General features: G+C 41.3%; 4 protein-coding genes and 1 long non-coding RNA gene across 7 annotated transcripts in view; 2 read left to right on the forward strand and 3 right to left on the reverse strand.

Moving 5' to 3' along the window:
* Window positions 1-2,497, reverse strand: part of LOC105182277 (uncharacterized) — a 38,820-nt gene extending 36,323 nt beyond the window's left edge. Inside the window, exon 1 of the mRNA XM_011139606.3 lies at window positions 1,637-2,497. The gene's annotated coding sequence lies outside the window, so the exon portion shown is untranslated. The remainder of the gene's footprint in view (window positions 1-1,636) is intronic.
* The window catches only part of LOC109503752 (uncharacterized), a 43,316-nt gene extending 36,692 nt beyond the window's left edge, over window positions 1-6,624 (forward strand). Inside the window, exons 4-5 of the long non-coding RNA XR_002162715.2 lie at window positions 6,343-6,502; window positions 6,560-6,624. This is a non-coding gene — a long non-coding RNA (uncharacterized LOC109503752). The remainder of the gene's footprint in view (window positions 1-6,342; window positions 6,503-6,559) is intronic.
* LOC105182276 (uncharacterized) lies at window positions 5,170-10,940 on the reverse strand. Of its 3 annotated transcripts, XM_025303532.1 has the most exons (4): window positions 10,865-10,940; window positions 6,359-7,154; window positions 5,826-5,912; window positions 5,173-5,713 (listed from the first exon to the last, which is right to left on the reverse strand). In XM_025303532.1, exons 2-4 carry the CDS (start codon window positions 7,148-7,150, stop codon window positions 5,609-5,611), a joined length of 984 nt encoding a protein of 327 aa, XP_025159317.1. In that variant the 5' UTR covers window positions 7,151-7,154; window positions 10,865-10,940; the 3' UTR covers window positions 5,173-5,608. The 3 variants fall into 3 exon arrangements, with proteins under 3 accessions (XP_025159316.1, XP_011137907.1, XP_025159317.1); XM_011139605.3 differs by lacking the exon at window positions 10,865-10,940 and having other exon boundaries at window positions 5,172-5,713; window positions 6,359-9,750; XM_025303531.1 differs by lacking the exons at window positions 5,826-5,912; window positions 10,865-10,940 and having other exon boundaries at window positions 5,170-5,713; window positions 6,359-9,750.
* A 1,605-nt stretch (window positions 10,941-12,545) lies between these two features.
* Window positions 12,546-17,417, forward strand: SMC5 (structural maintenance of chromosomes 5). The gene is made up of 14 exons (XM_011139604.3): window positions 12,546-12,827; window positions 13,015-13,342; window positions 13,422-13,760; window positions 13,845-13,973; window positions 14,059-14,266; window positions 14,336-14,467; window positions 14,569-15,093; window positions 15,173-15,302; window positions 15,384-15,630; window positions 15,734-16,141; window positions 16,352-16,579; window positions 16,675-16,854; window positions 16,934-17,029; window positions 17,106-17,417. Exons 1-14 carry the CDS (start codon window positions 12,775-12,777, stop codon window positions 17,235-17,237), a joined length of 3,135 nt encoding a protein of 1,044 aa, XP_011137906.1. The 5' UTR covers window positions 12,546-12,774; the 3' UTR covers window positions 17,238-17,417.
* Window positions 17,418-17,504: 87 nt separating this feature from the next.
* LOC105182273 (small lysine-rich protein 1) lies at window positions 17,505-18,554 on the reverse strand. The gene is made up of 2 exons (XM_011139603.3): window positions 18,097-18,554; window positions 17,505-17,974 (listed from the first exon to the last, which is right to left on the reverse strand). The coding sequence occupies exon 2, from the start codon at window positions 17,948-17,950 to the stop codon at window positions 17,672-17,674; it is 279 nt and encodes a 92-aa protein (XP_011137905.1). The 5' UTR covers window positions 17,951-17,974; window positions 18,097-18,554; the 3' UTR covers window positions 17,505-17,671.
* Window positions 18,555-19,576: the final 1,022 nt, after the last annotated feature.

Here is a 19,576-nt window from a genome sequence, read left to right on the forward strand (position 1 = left end):
AGGAAGTACAACGACGATGCTCGAGATGATGTCGCAAAGCTGCTAGAGCCACTTCCAACGTTCCAACGCTCATCGACGACTGCGATTTTCGAGACACCTCGAGATCGCCAACAGCATTCGACGCGGCATCAGCTTCAAATAGACCAGCAGGCCCACGTCGGTAGACAATATTACTAAAGAAAGCATCATCGTGAGAAAGAGAGAATGCGATGATCGATTGTCGGGAACTGTGTTTGAAATAGAACGCGGCGCGTGGAGTCAACGGTACGAGGCAGTCGCGTCCTCTCGTCGGCTAGACTAGACGACTCATTGTCACGTTCATAAATTCTCGTTAAGTCTCTGCTAATCGTACAATAACTCAAAGATGCTATTACGCGGCCGAGCGCTCCTAACGGAAACGTCACGTTTATCGTCACGTAAAAGGTCTGGAAAAGCTAACACGCGTCGCGAGATGTCAATCCTTCTTTCAGGGTAATGAATCGTCCCGCCGTCGATTTAAATATCTTAATGCCGAAGTTGGATAGACGGCTGTCGAATATTTTTCTGGATTTGTACATCCCGCTTGTTCGGGACGCTTTGAATATATTCCGCGCAGAGCGTCGCGCATGTTTCTTAGGGAGGAGGACCTCGCGGCGGCTTGCATCACCGATCTATTTTGCCGAAGGTGGGACTTTGTGTGCGATATTGAGTTGATTAGGACGGACGATTGTTATTGCCCGTGCACGAGTTAGACGGTTCACGCACTTATTATTATGACGAGAGACAGTGCCCCAACAATTCCGCAAAGTGCGCCAAATGCTTTACCACACATTTCTTGGCACGTCGTAGCTCACTCGGGCTTCGGCGATATAATACCCTCGACGACGTAAATATAGCACGAACCTGATTTTCCGCTGCATTGTCTGTTTTACCGTTTATCTCTCTCTCTCTCTCTCTCTCTCTCTCTCTCTCTCTCTCTCTCTCTCTCTCTCTCTCTCTCTCTCTCGCCGATAACGACGATTTATAAACAGAGCGCGTGTTGTTAGAAACATCGATCTACTACAAGTCCGATGCGAGCGAAACGCAATGTAGAAGCGACAGATCCGCTCGTACCGGAGGGAAACTTTTCAAGAAACCGAACAGGTGATTCACGAGCGGGCTCGAGTAAATACGCTCGTGAAAAACACTGCATTACGAAAATAATCGCGACTTACTACGCTGGAGCTGGCGATAATTGAGTTCCGCCAACGATAATTTTAATTGCATTTCGAATACAAAAAACAGACGAGAATTATACGTTCAACGCGGTCATGCGGTAATGTGCGATAAGTTTTTAACGAATAAGATACCGGACGAAACTACGTCAACTTCCCGAATACGTCGATTTCGTCGTTTGAAACGAAAACGCGCTGTCGACTGCATTCGCGTCGTCCGTCTAAAAGCCCCGTCGCCGGCGGCTTGTCAAGCTTCTTTTCTTCTCCTTTTTACTCCCAAAGATCTCGTTAAAATTAAAGATAATTAACTCCAATGCAAAAGCGCCGAAGAGCGTTTTCGTCACGGTAAACGATGACTCGATTCGCAAGCAAACGCCGACAAACATCTGAATGCCTGAAGCATCTCGGAAGAATCACAGAACCCCTTCATCGCGGTGACTTACTTTTCTGGGCAGGAATGAGTGTCAAGTCCCTCGCACCTCCGGAAGCGAAGCCGCGCGACGTAAATCGACAGCTCTTGCCCTTTCTCTCTCTCTCTCTCTCTCTCTGCCCCTCTCACTTTCCTTCTCACGCGAGGACGAAAATCACAGCATCTCACGCGCCGATTATGTGTCTCTGCTAGTTTGTATCCCAGATGCGACGTCGAGTCCGTTACCGCGGATACGAATACGAAAGAAGCCGGTGCCGCCGCGCGACGGCATGAAAGATCCGCAGGCAAGGCCGCGTTTTTGCATCGATTATCAGGCCGAGCGCGGCGCTCGCTCGCGCGGACTTTGCATTCGCTTAAACTTCACACGGGCCGGTCGCTCCACAGCCGTTTTATCTAATCGGCAGTGCCGAGCCGCGACGCGAGACTCGCAATTTCTCGTTCATTAATTCGCACGTTCGTTCATCAACGCGGGGACCCGCGCGCGCACACGCGATTGCACTCGCGTGCGCACGCACGCACGCACGCAAGTCCGAACCGTCACTGTCGAACTCTCTCGGCACTCGTCGTTGCTCCTCGCTTCGAGTTTCTCTAACGGGACCAAAGTGCTCCGTGCACGTTGTCCGTTTTTTCTTCTCTTCTCTCGTGCCTTTCCTCCGTCGATCCTCCGTCGGATCTCTCCTGTCGGTTCGTTCAAACCGTCGCATTCATCCGCCGAGTTTCCTCCGTCGCACTGCGCGAATCGCGAGAAACGCGATCGCGACGCGTAGTGTATCGCTCGTTTCTCGTACCTCGCGATCGAGTCGCGACGGACGGCGCGTGAGAGCACACCCCCTTACGTTCACTCGGCGCGGCAGTCGGCGCAAAACTGACAATACTGCGTATCGGTCAAAACGAGACGCCGCGCCGCGGCCGATGAGACTGGCGCGCGCAATCGCGCGCGCGCGCGCTCGCCTACGCGAGCGAGCGCGCGCGCGCCGCGTGATGCACCATTTCTGTCCCCACGTGCCGCCAGAATTAGACAAAAGAACGATTAATTAATTCCCCAGCCTGCCCGAGAGGATTACGGCGCGTGTAGAAACGCCAATAACGCGCGGCACGCGCACGCCGCACCGGCACGGACGATATCAATCGCGCATGTTCGCGCGCCACAAACACCGCGCACTTGCCGCGATTAATGCGTCCTATTTCGCGGCCGAGCGACTCAAGTGACAGGTTTTTCCGGAGGCGCATTGCGCAAGAGCGCAGAAACGCTCGTCGATCTCATTGGAGTTTTACTCGGCGTTCGTGTAAAAATACGAAGAGCCTCGCGCGGCGGTGATTTTTTCGTCTCAATAATCCGCTCTCGTGCGGCTGCTTCACCGTCGTTGTTGGAGCGATTGAAATTTCGCTGCCGAGCGAATACGCTCTGTTCACTCACGCGGTGTCTCACGGCGAGATTTATTCGTCATTGCCGCGGCCCCGCCGACTCGTCTCTCGTCTCTCGTGGATTTTTCGGCAAATTCGCCGTCAGCGAGAACGTCGCGGTGAACGTCATGATGATTTTCGTTCCCGGCATGAAATATCGTCCAATTCGAAGCGCGGCTGGTAGAGACGAGGAGGAGCCTGCAACACGCACGAACGAGACTGTTGCTTGCCGATTTATTCCGATATGCACTCCGGTGCTGGCTCGTCAAATAGAGTCGCGAGTGACTGCCGCGATCGGCTGCGTGCAAGGCGATAGGGAAGAAAAAGACAAGGAAGCGAGAAAAAAGTTTTGCGTTGGGCCGCGTATTTTTATCGCGTAACGCCGGAGCCGCGCTCCTTGTGTGTATTCTGTAATTCATGAATATCGCTCGGCGTTTGTGACAGCCCGCTAATTGGCCCGTTGATATTCCAGAATCTCGCTGCTAGTCGCTTCTCCCGTGTCTACACGCCGACGGTCGTTTTATTTTTACCGCTTTGAAATTGCATAATCGCCGCCGCTGACCGGATCGTGCGCTCAAAAAAAGTAATTTCAGAACAAGCGGAATCATCTAAATTTTAGAGGATTTTATTCTTATATAATATATATGGCCTCAAGAGGATTCCTCTGAGATTAAGAGGAGAATATTATAAGCACATTAAGAGGAAAATATTATAAACACATTATTCTTAAAGTTCGAGGGATTATATGTGATATGTATAATGCAACCGAGACCTCATGTCTGGAGGTAGAGCATGACTGAACAAAAGAAGCCGACATTTCAATCAACATATTCCTCTTCACATAAGAGGAAATCCTCCTAATGTAGAAGTAAGAGGAAAACCGTTAGAATAATATCTAATAAATTTTAAATGAATGGCTCACCTTAATCGCTTTATCGCGAAAGAGGAATTCTTTTTCTGTAAGAGGCTTCGCTTAGAATATAAGACTATGGGAAAAATCACTTTACAAATAGAATACTTCTTTTGGGTGTACGACCGACGTGGCGTATGTAGCAATTTTGACCGATCGACACGCTCAAACTGTCTTTGCGAGCGCGCCCATTCATTCTCTCGATATTTCGCCATCCGACGTCGATAATCGTCTCTCGCGGCAGACGCCTCTCCTCCGGCGCGAGTTGCTTTTTGTCGCTTCCCGCGAAAGAAAGAGGGAGAGAGAGAGAGAGAGAGGGGAGGAGGGGGGGGTCGTGCGATCATTAACGCGTCTAGCTTTTTGGTTTTGAATAAACCTTTTGCGTCTGTGCGTGAATTTTATCGCGCGGTGGAACATTAATCTTGACGACAATAGATCGTCGGCGAGTCACACCCCTCTGCGTCGGCGAACGAAAACGACTCTTTCATGGCCGCGACGGACGAATCGCTGTTAAATAATACAAGCACACGGCCGAGCGGCGCAATACCGGCTCATTAATGCTGCATATATACGTAATACGGCGACCCGTCGTCGTCGAGTATATTCGTTGTTTTTCGTATCGCGACCACCGTCCTTGTGAATCCGCTTGATCGTTCTCCATTTTGATCTCGGCTAAGCGACGGACGAGGCAATAACGGGGACACCGCCTCATTCATTTTTCTCCCGACGATCGCGAGATAACGCACGCCGAAGAGTCGATAAAAGCGTCGGAATGTTAAAAGGAAACATCAATCAGCAACTTGGCAGACGAAGACGACGGAGAAGTTGGAATTGGCGATAACAAAGCGGCAGATCGGCAGTTGCCATCGCAGGTCACTCGGCCTTATCTGCAGATAAGGATAAGGTCTCGCAACGATAACAAAGGAAATATCTGAAAATTATGTTGCTCCCGCAACATTAATGACGAGACCGAAACCTGCTCGCCGACGCCGACGCCGACGCGACGCGACGCGACGATCGTCCGCGGCGCAGAGCGCTGAAATGAATTCTCGGCTGCTCGACGGCGGCGATTGCGCTTATCGCTGAATTTCCGCGCTGATACCGCGCCGATGGCGTCAATGAAATGAAAGCCTAACTAGTTCCTTTTATTCATATCTAGGTTATATTTATATCATTTCTTCAGTCGTAAGCAATATAGAACGCACATACACACGCGCACACGCACGCACGTGTTTATCCGCTGGTGGTTTAAAATATTAATAAAGGTCATGCGCTAATTTTTGCTCACATCGGAAATGAATTTCAGATTATATTCATATGTCGGCATTTGCGCCGGCTCGTTTTAATTTCAAACAGGCGAGAGCGATAGAAAATGTGATATGATGAGCACCGGGGCGGTATTTGCCAGAAATACGTGTATTACATCTCACATGATACACACACACACGCACTCAGTTATTTATGTACAAGACATATTAAAAATAGTATTTTTATTTATACTTGGTTACTGTACAACGTATCTTTGTATGAAACATCGCGCTTGTTACTTATTAATAACAGTGGTACGTATCTCGGATTAAAAAAAAAAAAAAAACATCAAAAGAGGACGCACAAATCCTTCCGTTCGACGATGCGTCGTTCAATCGAATTAACGCGCCTTTCGGCTGTCAATTAAAACTCCGTAACGTTTGATGGCGCTTCCTTGTCGCAATTCGTACTCGACGTGACCAAGAATTGTATTAAGATTAACAAGTACGTAGTGATGCTCCCCACTATCTGTAAAGAGAAAACCGCGAGATGATGATTGTCGACAGCCGCGAAAGATACACGCGAGAATAAACACGCTTGTTTAGTGAACTCGCGAATGAGGCTTGCGGCTATCGCTTACCGCGGTGAGAAGGCTCGCGTCCACGGTGAGACCTTTCGCGGAGAATGTATTTTCACGGTGCAGTATTTGCAAGGAGAACAGCTGCAACTGCAATGTCAGACACATGCGGAACGGATCAGACGCAGAATCAAAAGTCGAAAAATCGACGGGCTTACGAATGCCCGGCGAGATCGGCGCGCGAAAGGCCGCAGCGCTTTCGTAAAAAAGGAACACGTGGAGAAAATTTGTACTGCATAATATATACTATACATATGTATCGCATAACTGAGATATATTCATATCGAGATGCAAATTTATACGTTATACGTTATACGGTAATCAATCAACAATATATTCGGATATCTGTCCAACTTGGCGATATGAAAATTTACACCGCTCTTGAGAAACAGTCCGCCATGCTATCTGCAAATGTTTCGACGACTATGAGTATATCCCAGCCGGACTTTAGCTAACACTTTGGTACTTTCTCAGTGCACGAATGTTAACGTGTCCTGAAAAAAAAATTCTTTCCGTGCAGATTAACATCTCGCTACCTCGTCCTTGATCTGCTTGTCGCTGGTATTGATGATCACCTCGTGCACGGTGGTGCCGATCTCCGAAGCCTGATCCTTGCCGGTCTCGCAGGCCCACACCATCAGCACCATTTTCACAAAGAAATATCCTATCGACATGGTGAAGTACGAATACCAGATCCGTTTCTCCGGGTCTATAATGACATTCCCTTGCCATTGCAGTATGTAGAAGTACAGGCTGAAGGTGATCTCGGCGAAGGTCATGACGACGGTAGCGAGAAGCTGCAGGCTAAAGGTCGAGTTGAGCATCTGCACCGTGTCGCTAACGAACAGATGCCTCTTCTTCAGGGCCTTGAGCTCCATCAGTAGGAACGGATTTCGCTGCTCGTGGTAGACCCTCCTGAGGAGATGTGGCTCGTCGTTCACCACGAGCTCCCGCAGATTCGCCAGGTTGTCGTTGAGCCGCTTGAAGCAGGCCTTCAGCACGCACACGCAATTCATGTAGAGCATGTCGATCTGAAACACCAGCAAGGTGATGTACAGCGTGTACACCTTCACCAAGGCTTGAAAAACGTCCGGCGAGTAAACGTTCGGCACTTGGGCGACCAGGAAGAAGAAGCCGCAGATGTCCTTGGCATGGATCAGCCAAGACAGCTTGTGATACGACTCCGGCGGTAGTCTCGACGAGATCTCCTGCAGCGTCTGAAGGAGACGCATTCGCGGGCCGTTCATGATGTACGTGACGATTGTTATGATACCGCCAAGGATGAAGTAGCAATTACCCTGAAGGGCGCTGGGCACGGTGTCGTACATCAACCTGTCGGAAAAGTCCGTCTGATAGAACACCACCAGCCCGTAGCCGCAGAAGACGATGAGGACGATGGTGGAGAGTATGTAGCGCTCCCTCGAGCTCACAAAGGTCGATGTGTTGATCTTGTACGGGAATATGCCGACCAAGCGGCAGAAGGTGAAACAGGGAAACATCAAGGACTGAAAGTCCGTGGCGTGGAACAGCCGCCACCTCTGTAGCGCTCTGCTCTTGGACCGCGGCAACTTCTTCGTCGACAGCGAACGGAACATGGCGTCAGTGGAGTGTCATGAGAGGACAGAATCACCCGTGGACCATAGCCCGGAGGAACTCGAGGGCGAAGAGAAGAAGAGGGACGACGATCGGCCGACTCTGCGAGTCTCGCTCTCGAGTCTGCTCCGTCACGAAGCGCGGAGCAGCGAGTCGAGCATGAGAGTCGTCCTCGTGCGCGAGGTAGTCCACCAGCTCGCGGCGTGTTCAAAACTGCGAGGTGTACCGTTGTACACCTCGAACCGCGAGCCAGGACACAGGGATCATTTGTTAGCCGTGGAGTAACCATGGCGCTCTTCGATCGGCCCTTGCCACCCCTGGGATGCAGCGCATAACGTAATGACATGTAATTGCTGTGACATATGACCCATCATCTTGCGCATCTAGATCGCGCGAGACGAGATCGTGTGTGCGTACGACGACGACGACGACGACGATGAGGCAAGAGGAGGCATTCAACGTGCAGTATCCAGCCCGCGATCAGTAGCTCTCAAAGGTCCACGCGGACGGTCCACCCGGTTAATGTTTGAAGCCGAGAGTCTCGTGGTCTGAAGTCTCTACATGCTGATGCTTCAGGATCGAAGCTTCGCGCGATTCCGTTCTTGTGATTTCAGGCGCGCGAGAACGTCTCTGGAAGTTTTGTCGTATTCAACATCGGATGACTCTCTGTGTTTTGGAGGCGGGATGCCCTCCCTTTTCCTCGATCGAAAGTATCTCGTCTGTGAATGACAAGTCAATCTCGCTCTCGATAAATTAAAGATGAGTTTAAAGTGAGAATGGAAGAACTGCAGCCGAATGCACACGATTCGTGAGTAATATCGCACGCTCGAACGTCGTCGAGTCGCGCGCTACGCCGGTTTTGAGAAACACTGATATAGATCGGCGTGAAAGGCACACGCGTAACAAATATAATGTCGATAAACCGAGTCATGATGCAAGGACAATGCTATTATCTAAATTAGAATTAATCGACATATTCCCCCTGCCTGGTGAAATTGTTAACAGACACGTACGCCGACCGATAAATTACCTCAAGGCGACTAATCTTAAGTATTTCAGCGGTAACAAGAGAGTGCGCGATGCAAGGGACACGAACATTATCATTACGGTAATGCCTCGATTCGACATCACGTCGACATCTCACCGAAAACTCATTAAATTCTCGCTGATGAACGAGACCATCAAGTGCGCAAATTTCCTCGGCACTCGTCTCACCTAGTTAAACATTCAATCCACTCTAAGTGTATGATTGTATTCCTATATATTCCCAGTAAAAAGGGAAAAAGATAATTGGGGAAAAGAACGAAGAATGGACAAGAATAAATTATTATTATTGTTATTATTTCTTATTCACTTGGTATTTTTATCGTTGATTTTTGTTCAACATGCAAATATAAAAGATGCACCACTTTGCAAACATTTGCTTTATATGTATATGAGCTTTTGTGTGACGAAGTCAAATAATTACCGTGTATTTTTAGAAAAGATAAAGGCACGCTAAATATACTACTAAGTGCATTTATTTAACGTTAATAAAAATCAAAAAGTTCTTCGAGTATAAATAGATATTCTCAAAATAGGTTGCCGCTCGACTAGATTTGCGTTACTCATAACGATAAATGCATCACATTTTTATGACCATTTCGCGCAATTCTTCTCGACTTAATGCATCTGCTGCAAACGTACTTTAAATACCCTTGCGTTTGTGCGTAATCAGATGTCCTATAAAATTGCGTGTTACGCACATTTTACGCATGAAACACACGATAATAATATGGTAATTATATCGTTGTGTATGATCAAATATTTATGCATGAAAGACACTTAAATGTGTGCGGCGCGTAACGCGTAGACGGACAAGAATGCAATTTTATAATGGACTACTTAGAAAATATTCAAATATATCTACATAATCTTAAGGTTATTGACTAATGACCTTAATATCAGAATAAAACATTGTGAATGGCGAGTGAATGGCATTATGTATATTTTTAGATCGAAGTAATTGTCAAGTTTGTAATTCCTCACGTCTGAAAATGTATTACGTTGTATATACGGGAGAGCAGACACAATACTGTAGACATCGAGCCTAATAAGAGCCAAGACGCAGATATAAACGCGTAAATAATATTAACATATAGAAATATAAAATTCTTGAACATTTCGGTCCTAACTTTGGACCATCCTCGGCAACTACAATTGTTCTTAAGTAAAATCAAAAAGGATATCGACGGACAAGATCGGTGAGCAAACCATACTAAAATACACGCAACCAGTAATGGTTCAAAAGCCAGCTACTGATACGTCTAAATACAAAATGGCCGGAAAAACCTGCGTAACCTTATTGGATGAAAAACAAAAAAAAAACAAAATTAAGAACATTCAAAAACAAGTTATTAATAAAGTAATGCTCACTAAATCAAGTTCCAGCAATTGTCAAATAGCGAAGCTAAGTGTTGACAGTAATGAAAAAGAAGGTTAGATCTGACTGTAAAAGATGAAACACCGAATATTCTCAAAATAGCTTAATTCAGAAATTAGCAATTTATTTAGCCATTTAATCATTTAGTCATACTTATTACGCGTTTATTTAATTTCCTTCTCATTGTAATTCAATTCTCGGCCAAATTTTATGGAGGTCGGTATACGGTATAGGCTGCTGGAAAAGTTACTGCAAACGATATGAAAAAAAAAAAAAAACATGTAAAATTCGGTAAATGGCTTTATTGTTTTTCGAAGTATTCGCCTTTAAGATCGATACACTTTTGCATACGCTCGAACCAATTTTCGAAACATTTTCTCCACTCTGAGGCTGTAATCTCAGAAACCAATGTTCGGAACGTTTCAACAGCTGCTTCAAGCGACACAAATCGCTCACCATGCATCTTATGTTTGACGTTTGGGAACAAAAAGAAGTCATTAGGTGATAAATCAGGTGAATACGGACAATGAGTCATCAATTTGACATTTGAAATTTCTTGAGCATTTCTTTACACTATTTCACACGAGTCTGTTTTTGAGCTTCGGTCAAATTGTGTGGGATCCAAAGACTGCAAAGTACGTTCAAGTGATCATGTAAAATCGTGTGTATTGCTTTCATATCAATGCCCAAGGATGCCTGAATCTCGCGGTATGTCATATGCTGATCTCGCTTAATTATTTCACGCGCAGCATCAACAACATTAGTGGCAACAACAGACGTTGGATGGACGACCTCCACGAAACTCGTTACTAAAAAAGTACGTCCATGTTGGAATTCGACAAACCAATTACAAACAGTCCTATTGGATGGTGCTTCATCCCCAAAAGCCAAATGAAGTCGATCGATACATTGTTTTGGAGTTATACTATATTTGTAATCGTAAAAAATCATTGCCCGAAATCATTTTCTCACAAAATAACTTCTTTTAAAATAATGTGCAAACAAAACTAGTTGAATAGGTACAAACCGTCAACTGAATTATAGGTTAGAAACGTCTAAATTTTACGGATATGATAATAGCAGAACGGTGGCGCCACTGCAAGTACTAGCAGAGAAAAGCCTGAAAGCGGGCATGGCTGCATTTACAGCGTTATGGAAAAGTTGGCTGATTCGCAGCGCCAACTGGGTCCATTTTTCATGGACATGAACTACTAAGCCAATGTCCACGATTTGTCAGTACTATTCCGTGCTATGTCCACAATTATTTGGTTCTGTTCTGTGCTATGTTCACGAGCGAGCTAGATTAGTTAGATAAAAACGAAGAATCGGTCTTCGTCTCACCACCAGCGAATAGACAATCGCGACGAAGCGAGCCAGCAGCGATGTTATCGTAAGGCAGACGTCGCCGTCCCCCCTTTCACTCTCTTGTTTTCCTTTCCGCATTGTTTTATATTCATAATTCGGGAAGAAAATAATTTCGAGAGTTCGGACGATTTCTAGCAATGACGCGACAGAGATAACGCGCGGCCACATTAATTTGTCATGACTTTTATATTACTTATAATTACATAAACGCCCATATGTGCAAATTATAGATAATTATTGCGCGTATGTTTTAATATTGTACAATATGGCATATAATAACAACAACTTCATTTCTTGCAGTATTTTTTTAAGATTATATGCCATATTGTACAATATTAAAACATACGCGCAATAATTATCTATAATTTGTATATATGGGCGTTTATGTAATTATAAGTAATATAAAAGTCATGACAAATTAATGTGGCCGCGCGTTATCTCTGTCGCGTCATTGCTAGAAATCGTTCGAACTCTCGAAATTATTTTCTTCCCGAATTATGAATACAAAACAATGCGGAAAGGAAAAGAAGGGAGTGAAAGGGGGGACAGCGACGTCTGCCTTACGATAACATCGCTGCTGGCTCGCTTCGTCGCGATTGTCTATTCGCTGGTGGTGAGACAAAGACCGATTCTTCGTTTTTATCTAACTAATCTAGCTCGCTCGTGAACATAGCACAAAACAGAACCAAAAATTGTGGACATAGCACGGAATAGTACCGACAAATCGTGGACATTGGCTTAGTAGTTCATGTCCATGAAAAATGGACCCAGTTAGCGCTTCGAATCAGCCAACTTTTCCATAACGCTGTAAATGCAGCCATGCCCGCTCTCAGGCTTCTCTCTGCTCTCAGGCTTCTCTCTGGCATGAATATGAATACACTTACGCATAGAAGTGCTGTTTCGTATTCTCGCCGCATGAAGCTACTAAAGTCAATCTGGGACACACTATCGAAAACTATCGATAGTCATTACGAACTCTATTTTCTATTGTTGAAGTGGATGCACTATTTTGATTCTCTTTCTCCCTTTCTCCCATTAACTCTCAATCTGTTTTCTTTAAGTTATTTAATTTTGTTTCTTTTTAAGTTTATTTAGTTAATTCTAAATTCCATGAATACACTAATTCGGCGATAAAAAACAGACTTTATAATTATCGATGGAGTAGCATATCGATAGTTCTGCGGCTATCTGTGTAGAGGTCTGTTCCTTTTAGCCGAAATAGTGCTGCACTGAAATTTCGTTCCTTCTCTCTTCAATGCAATATGTATATATTTATTTCACTCTAACGGCAAAAAGTGCAACTTGGTTCATCTAAAAAGAATAGACCTTAGCTCTTTTGGCGGCATTGCTGAACCTACTGAACCATAACAATGCTATATTTTAGTAGTTTAGTGGACGTTGTTTATTGTAATCTAGTGTGTGCTTGGTGTAATTGTGTAACGGAATAAGAGAGAAGATAAATTTTTTCTTGCTCTTTCTTCCTTTAATAACTCTTCTATTGTTATCGGCAAACGTCATTTGTTGCATTTTGCAGCATTTGGTATCTACGTTATTGTTCTTAACCTAATCATAATGGATGATATCGAAAGAGGAGTCATTACTCGCATATATTTGGAGAATTTTGTGTAAGTGTGAAAGATATCAATATCTGATAGTATTATGATCTTTTTATTCAAAACATCAATATATATATATATATATTGATATATATATATTGATATATATATATATAAATATATATATATATATACACATATATATATCTATCTTATCGTATAATTTTTAATTTTAATCTCTTTTTCAATTTTACAGTACTTATGATAAAGTCACAATAAAGCCTGGTAGATATCTGAATGTTATTATTGGGCCTAATGGATCTGGCAAGTCCACCATTGTCGCTGCTATTGTTCTTGGTTTAGGCGGTAAGACCAATATTATTGGTAGAGCACCTCATGTGGGAGAATATGTCAAATATGGATGTGAAACAGCAAAAATAGAGATTCATCTAATGTATGGTAGAAAACGGGATCGTGTGATAACCAGGATATTTACTAAACAAGGAAAGTCCACATGGATGATTGATGATGCACCATCAACTACAAAGGCTGTGCAATGTTTCGCAGCTAGTTTAGATATTCAAGTAGATATTTGTACCTTTTACCTACAATACAATTTTTATATAAAATTTACTTTATAACATTAATTGTTTCTTTTTTAAGGTTGACAATTTTTGTCAATTTCTGCCACAAGACAGAGTGCAAGATTTTTCAAAAATGGATGCTCAAACATTGTTAGAGAATACAGAAAGATCTGTTGGATCTCCAATATTACTCCAAAATCATCAAAAGTTAAAAGAGTACAGAACTAGTTTCAAACAACTAGAAGTTGAAATAAACAGTAAAAAACGATTGTTAGAATCTAAAACTCAAGCACGTGATAGAATGAAAGAAATAGTTAGTACAATAAAAGAGAGGAAAATGATAAAGAAAAAAATTACGACACTGAAACAAAAGAAAGCATGGATATTATATGATCAAGCACGTAGAAAATTAGTAGAGGTATAGAAAGTCTATTTCAAATTTTACTAACATTTATTCTATTGTTTGATTATTAAAATTAATTGATTTTCTTCTTGCTAACAGTCGAAGAACAGAAGGGACAATGCAGTAAAAGATATGCAATCTGTAGAAACTTCATTGGAACCATTAAATAAAAAAGTTAGAAAGATGACATCTGAGATAAAAATATTAAAAGATTCTCTAAATAATCATGTAAGTATAATAAAGAAAAAAATAAGGCTCTGCTAAAGATATCTGATGATTTTATAGTATTTTATTATATGTTAATCAATTTTAGAACAAAAAAACTCATGTTAAAAACACACATTTGAGAAGTATTATGGACAAGATTCTCTGCAGTGAAAATAAAATTAAAGAAGCAGAAAATACTTGTTCGTGTCGATGTCAGGCAGAACAGACTCGAGATCAGGATATTAAACTCTTACAACAGAAAAAGTGCAAATTTGAGAACGACTTATCCCTTATGATTAATGAAATTGGATCAGGTTTGTAAATTGATTTCAGTATTTATAATAGTAATAAATGTTAATACATTACAATATATCGTATTTCAGAGGGAAGCTTAAGAGAACAAATGGAAGGTACAACACATCATATGGAACAACACAAAGTTGTAATTAATAAACTCAGTGCTGAACATATATCATTAAAGTACCAAGAAGAAAATCTCAATCGTGAAATTAGAGGTATATATTTGCACATACAAACAAATATATTGTTTGAAATGTATATCCTGTATCTATTACCTATTTAATTTTTCTAATTGAAATTATACATTTAACCACAGCTGCAGAAGCAGAACATCAGTCTCTGAATATCAATACAAAACGTATGGAACTCTTAAGACAAAAGAGTTTAGATGCGTATAAAGGTGTGCTTTGGTTACGAGAGAATCGTGATAAATTTTCGGCACCAGTGCACGAACCCATGTTACTTAATATTAACGTAAAAGATGCCTCATATGCCAAGTATTTGGAAACCGTAATACCACTACGAGATTTAATTGCGTTCACGTGTGAAAACAAGGACGATATGAATTTGCTGATAAAATATTTGAGAGAACAACAGAGGCTACAAGTCAACGTAGTTCATTCCGATCCTATGAAGAGAGTTGCTATGCAACCGACTATACCGATAGAAAGTATTCAGAAATTGGGCTTCAGACATTACTTATCATCCCTTGTAGAAATGCCACCCACTATAATGAAATATCTAATCTCAATGTATCACTTGCACAACATTCCTGTGGGAACCAGTGATGTCGAGGATAACGTAGAAAATGTACCTCGTAGTATAACCTGTTACTTTAGTGGTTTGTATCACTTTTTATATCGATATCGGCTTTTAAAATATTTTAAAATGATTTTTAATTCATAAAATTGCTTTTGCAGCAAATAATGTTTACTTCGTCAGTACGTCTAAGTATACTCGTGCAACGTCCACTAGAATATCACAAGTCTCTGGAAATCAAACATTATCAATTATTTCAGATAAACAAAAGCTATATAAGCTTCAAGAAAAGTATGTCGTGTGAACAAAAGCAGATACATAGCAGATAATAATAAAAAAAAAATGTTGTACTTATTGAAAAATATGTTTTAGATTACAGATTTTGCAGAGAAAGAAGGGAGAAATTTCGAGTAACATTCAAAAGATAGATGAAAGGATAGGCGAGGAGAACAATGTATTAGAGAAGTATCGGCTCGACAGGAATAAATATCAACAAAATATTCAACAAATTGAGGTACTGAAAGGAAGAATACATATGACTGAGAACAATATCAAGAGTATGGAGAAGGAACGGACAAGCATAGATAATATAAAAGCAGCATGCACAAAAGAAATTAAGGTTTTCTTTTATAATATATATTACTTTAAAAACCTAAGTTTAGCTTTGTACATATATATTATATATATGGAATATATATTTACATCTGATAAATTTCCCTCAGGTTATAATAAAGGAACAACTAAATAGATACAAACAGTATAATACAGTTCTAAAAGAATACTTCGACTGTGTCATGAGCAACGAAGAGATCAAATTTGCATTATCATTATTACAAGAAACTTTAGCGACCACAGAAAACGAAACCATAGTGTTGAAGGACAAATATATAGCGGCAGAGAAAATATATAAACAACATGATGAGGAATTCCAACCGTTAAAAAAGGCAGCTGGAGATTTGTATAATGAAGCATTACTAACTACAGATAATATAAGTCCGCAAAATCCAGCGTTCAAGTTTTTAAATAAACTTTTTGAAAAATTACCAGCTACTATAGAGGACATAAACAAAGAGATGGGTACCGCTCAGGCAAAAGTTTTCTGTATGGGAAAAAATGTAAATGTGGAAAATGTAAGTGCAATGAAAGATATCATTCTTTACATAATCTAGCATGTTGTAAAGTATTGCTCTAATCGAAATTATGAGTATTCTTTTTAAGCCATTTTATATCGTTGCACCAAATATCTCGATAACTGGCTCGTTATTCATACTTACTATCTAGTTGAATAATTAGAGAATGTATCTAAATACTTATGTTTCCTTTCTTTCTTATATCCTTAGGTAATGTCTGAATACAAAGATGTAATACATAATATCAATATGTTGACTGAGATTGTCGAAAAAAAAATTGCCGAAGTAAACGTAATAAATCAGAAGATTGAAGAATTGAAGGGACAGTGGTTAAAACCGTTAGAAAAATTAGTCGAGAAAATAAACGTAAATTTCAGCGAATACTTTTCCGCGATGGAATGCGCTGGCGAAGTTACACTTTCGCATGGTGAAAATGATGTAAGTATATACACATTTGCGTAAAAGCTCTTCCGTTTTGATCAAGTTAAATATAATATAAAGATATTTTAACGAGCAAACATGTGTTTTTCCAGTTGGATTTTGATGAGTATGGTTTAAAAATTAGAGTAAAATTCCGAGATGCCGACGAACTGCAAGAATTAACAAGGCATTTTCAGAGCGGCGGAGAACGAACTGTAACTACTGCCATTTATATGATCGCGCTGCAGGAATTAACCCGTGTGCCATTTCGCTGTGTTGATGAAATTAATCAGGTTTGTTGCTCATTGCTAATATCGGAAACACATATTCCATGTTCATTTAAACATATTACACTGATAATGACTTTGTCAGGGTATGGACGCGACTAATGAAAAACGTATTTTCGACTTGCTCGTCAAAATGACAGGAAGACGAGGCAGTTCTCAATATTTTCTACTCACGCCAAAAGTAAGTACAACGACGATGTAGTAAATGTAGATCTGGCAAAGCGAGTTAATCTTCACTAATCGTGTTATTTTAACAGCTACTACCTGATTTAACATACACCGACACTGTGACTGTGCACTGTGTCTACAATGGACCAGCTGTTCATTTGAATGGTAAAGATTTTGAATTTGATACAGAAGCTTACTGCAATCATGTCAAGTCGCTATAATTAAAGGGAGATGTAAAAGGAGAACTAAAAGCAGTATTTTGACTGACGATGATGAAACACATGAAACATGTAAATACGAAAAAAAAAATATTAGTGTGTTAATAAGAAAACATTTTTATTTTTGTATATTATGTATGTATTGAAATTCAAAACTTCTTGATAGGTTTATAAACTGTGTAAAACTTATAACTTATTATGTGTAAAACTTAAAACTTATACAAGTTACTATCGATATGAGAAAAAGTGTATTTTTTTTTATCTTACTAATACTGAGTAGTAATACTTACTATTACAGAGTTTGTCTTGTAATGTGTGTACGTATACTAAGCAATGTTTCAGTTAAGACAGTTATTTTTCTATATAAATTGATGATTATATCAAATTCTTCTCCTGCATAAAAGTAGATATTTCTAGATCTTTGAAGAAATATGTATCTACTTCTTCCTTTTTCCTTTCTTTTTCTTCTGAGCATCTGGCCACGGAAAGCCCCGACACTTCAGCACGTCCATGATGTTGTGGCAGGTGTAATAAGCATTTTCCATCATTTCCTCGTTGAAAATATCCATAGCAAATCGCGCTTTTCCTCCGCTTCTTCTTGATTTTTTCGACCCCTTACTCTTGCCGCCATTGCCACCTTTAGCGCCTTTCCCATTGTTTTTTCCATTGGTTTTCGCGCCAGCAACTTTTTTCTTGCTCTTGCCACGCGTTGCCATTGTGAACGATTATTTCATTAATACCTGAGATTGTGCGAGTCACATTGGAAAAAAAAACTTATTTGCAGCGAGAGTCGTTTGTTTATAAGTATATATGTATGTATTTATTTACTTATTTATACATATAATAGTTGCTTGTTAATTACCGTTCAACTCAAACTCGTTTATTAATTAATTTCTCTTCACCACATTGTGATTTCTGTCGCATTCTGCTAGAAAGAAACCGGAATGAGCCGGAACTCCCGTTGCTATGTCAACTCGTAACACCCGTTGCTACAGCTTCAGTCGCTGATCAACGAGGTAACGCGCGAGCATTGATTATGCGAGACTCGTTAACTTTTTAGACTTAATAAAAGGATGGCGCGAGACACCGATAATTTACTTACATATATTTCTGTTGAAAACTCTCTTTAAAATATATCTACTTTCCTTATGCGCAAAGTTATATATCATTTGCTCCACGAGAGAATCTTTGACTTTTACAAGTTTTTTTTTTTTTCTTTATAATCAACACTTTTTTATAGTTTTGGTTACAAGGACACTGCGTTTATTTTATCGAAATTCAGGAAAAGGCATGATTGCGTCTCTATGTGACATCATTTTTAAATATTTACATAATTTAATAAATATTCAATTAGTAAGGAGACATTTATACAAATCTTACGTAAGAAAAGGCCAAAAGAACTTAGTCAAAGAATAACTGACACCAAGAATTAGATTTACACGTAAAATATGAACTTTCATTCGGCTTTTACTTCGGCTCTCATTGCTTGGCTAGAAAACTATATAATTTACGTTTTGTCTTGCTTGTATAGCGTCGACCTTCACGTGTATAGCGTTCGAAATTCACATGGACATGTTCTCGCGTAATTCGACCTTGACTACTGACCGTTACCCGACATAACGTGAACCGAGACCGACCGGAGGTCGACGTACGTACTCATCGCTTTGCGATTATCATTCAAAGAATCTCCAGTCTCAGCGAAATAACGCTGTGATAAACAGTTGAAACACAGGCTGAAATACTTGGCGCCTAAACGCCATAATATGAATTCACTACAGACTTTTACAAGACACGCATCCAGGACAAGCGCGATATTTATTTGGATATAATTACGTGGCAAGCGTTAATCGCTTTAAATTCACTCGCCTTTTAAACGCGACGAACAGATCGCCCAATTGTCCCTCTTATCGATTCAATTTCCTGCGCTCGAATCTCCGTTCCGGATTTCTCACGACCTGTAGGAAAAAATCGAGTGCGCAAATATTCTGTTCGCTTACCGCTTACCACCAACCGCTCGTACCTGCGTCTGGTATGCAAATGTCGAAACACTTTAACGGCGACCTTAATCTTTTGTCGATTTTCCCTGACGAGGAGAACCTCACGATGCGGCTCCTGCTTTTTTTCTTTGCACACCATTGGGGAACGCGCGAGAGTATTGAATTGAATCTCGATCGATCTCTCTCGACGTTGACTCTCTTCGTCTCGAGATGCGTCCGAGACGGTTCCGACTTCAATTCGCAATGTTCAATCTGCAAAAAGTGCCGAGAGTGCGAGTCACCGGGTCGTTTTACAGTCCTTCCATACGCGTGCGAGATCGTTTCATAGTTAACGAGTCAGATCAA

This window comes from Harpegnathos saltator, unplaced genomic scaffold (genome assembly GCF_003227715.2).
Source record: "Harpegnathos saltator strain DR-91 unplaced genomic scaffold, Hsal_v8.6 scaffold555, whole genome shotgun sequence".
Classification (NCBI taxonomy): domain Eukaryota; kingdom Metazoa; phylum Arthropoda; class Insecta; order Hymenoptera; family Formicidae; genus Harpegnathos; species Harpegnathos saltator.

What these genes read in the sequence shown, in the direction of transcription:
- LOC105182276 (XM_011139605.3), bottom strand. Translation starts at nt 7,417, where the DNA reads ATGTTCCGTTCGCTGTCGACGAAGAAGTTGCCGCGGTCCAAGAGCAGA. An exon ending in ACAAGCAGATCAAGGACGAG is followed by an intron (nt 5,913 to 6,358) that starts GTAGCGAGATGT and finishes CTGACATTGCAG; the next exon opens with TTGCAGCTGTTCTCCTTGCA. An exon ending in ACGCGAGCCTTCTCACCGCG is followed by an intron (nt 5,714 to 5,825) that starts GTAAGCGATAGC and finishes TTCTCTTTACAG; the next exon opens with ATAGTGGGGAGCATCACTAC.
- SMC5 (XM_011139604.3), top strand. Translation starts at nt 12,775, where the DNA reads ATGGATGATATCGAAAGAGGAGTCATTACTCGCATATATTTGGAGAAT. An exon ending in GATTAATGAAATTGGATCAG is followed by an intron (nt 14,267 to 14,335) that starts GTTTGTAAATTG and finishes ATCGTATTTCAG; the next exon opens with AGGGAAGCTTAAGAGAACAA. An exon ending in CTATATAAGCTTCAAGAAAA is followed by an intron (nt 15,303 to 15,383) that starts GTATGTCGTGTG and finishes AATATGTTTTAG; the next exon opens with ATTACAGATTTTGCAGAGAA.
- LOC105182273 (XM_011139603.3), bottom strand. Translation starts at nt 17,950, where the DNA reads ATGGCAACGCGTGGCAAGAGCAAGAAAAAAGTTGCTGGCGCGAAAACC.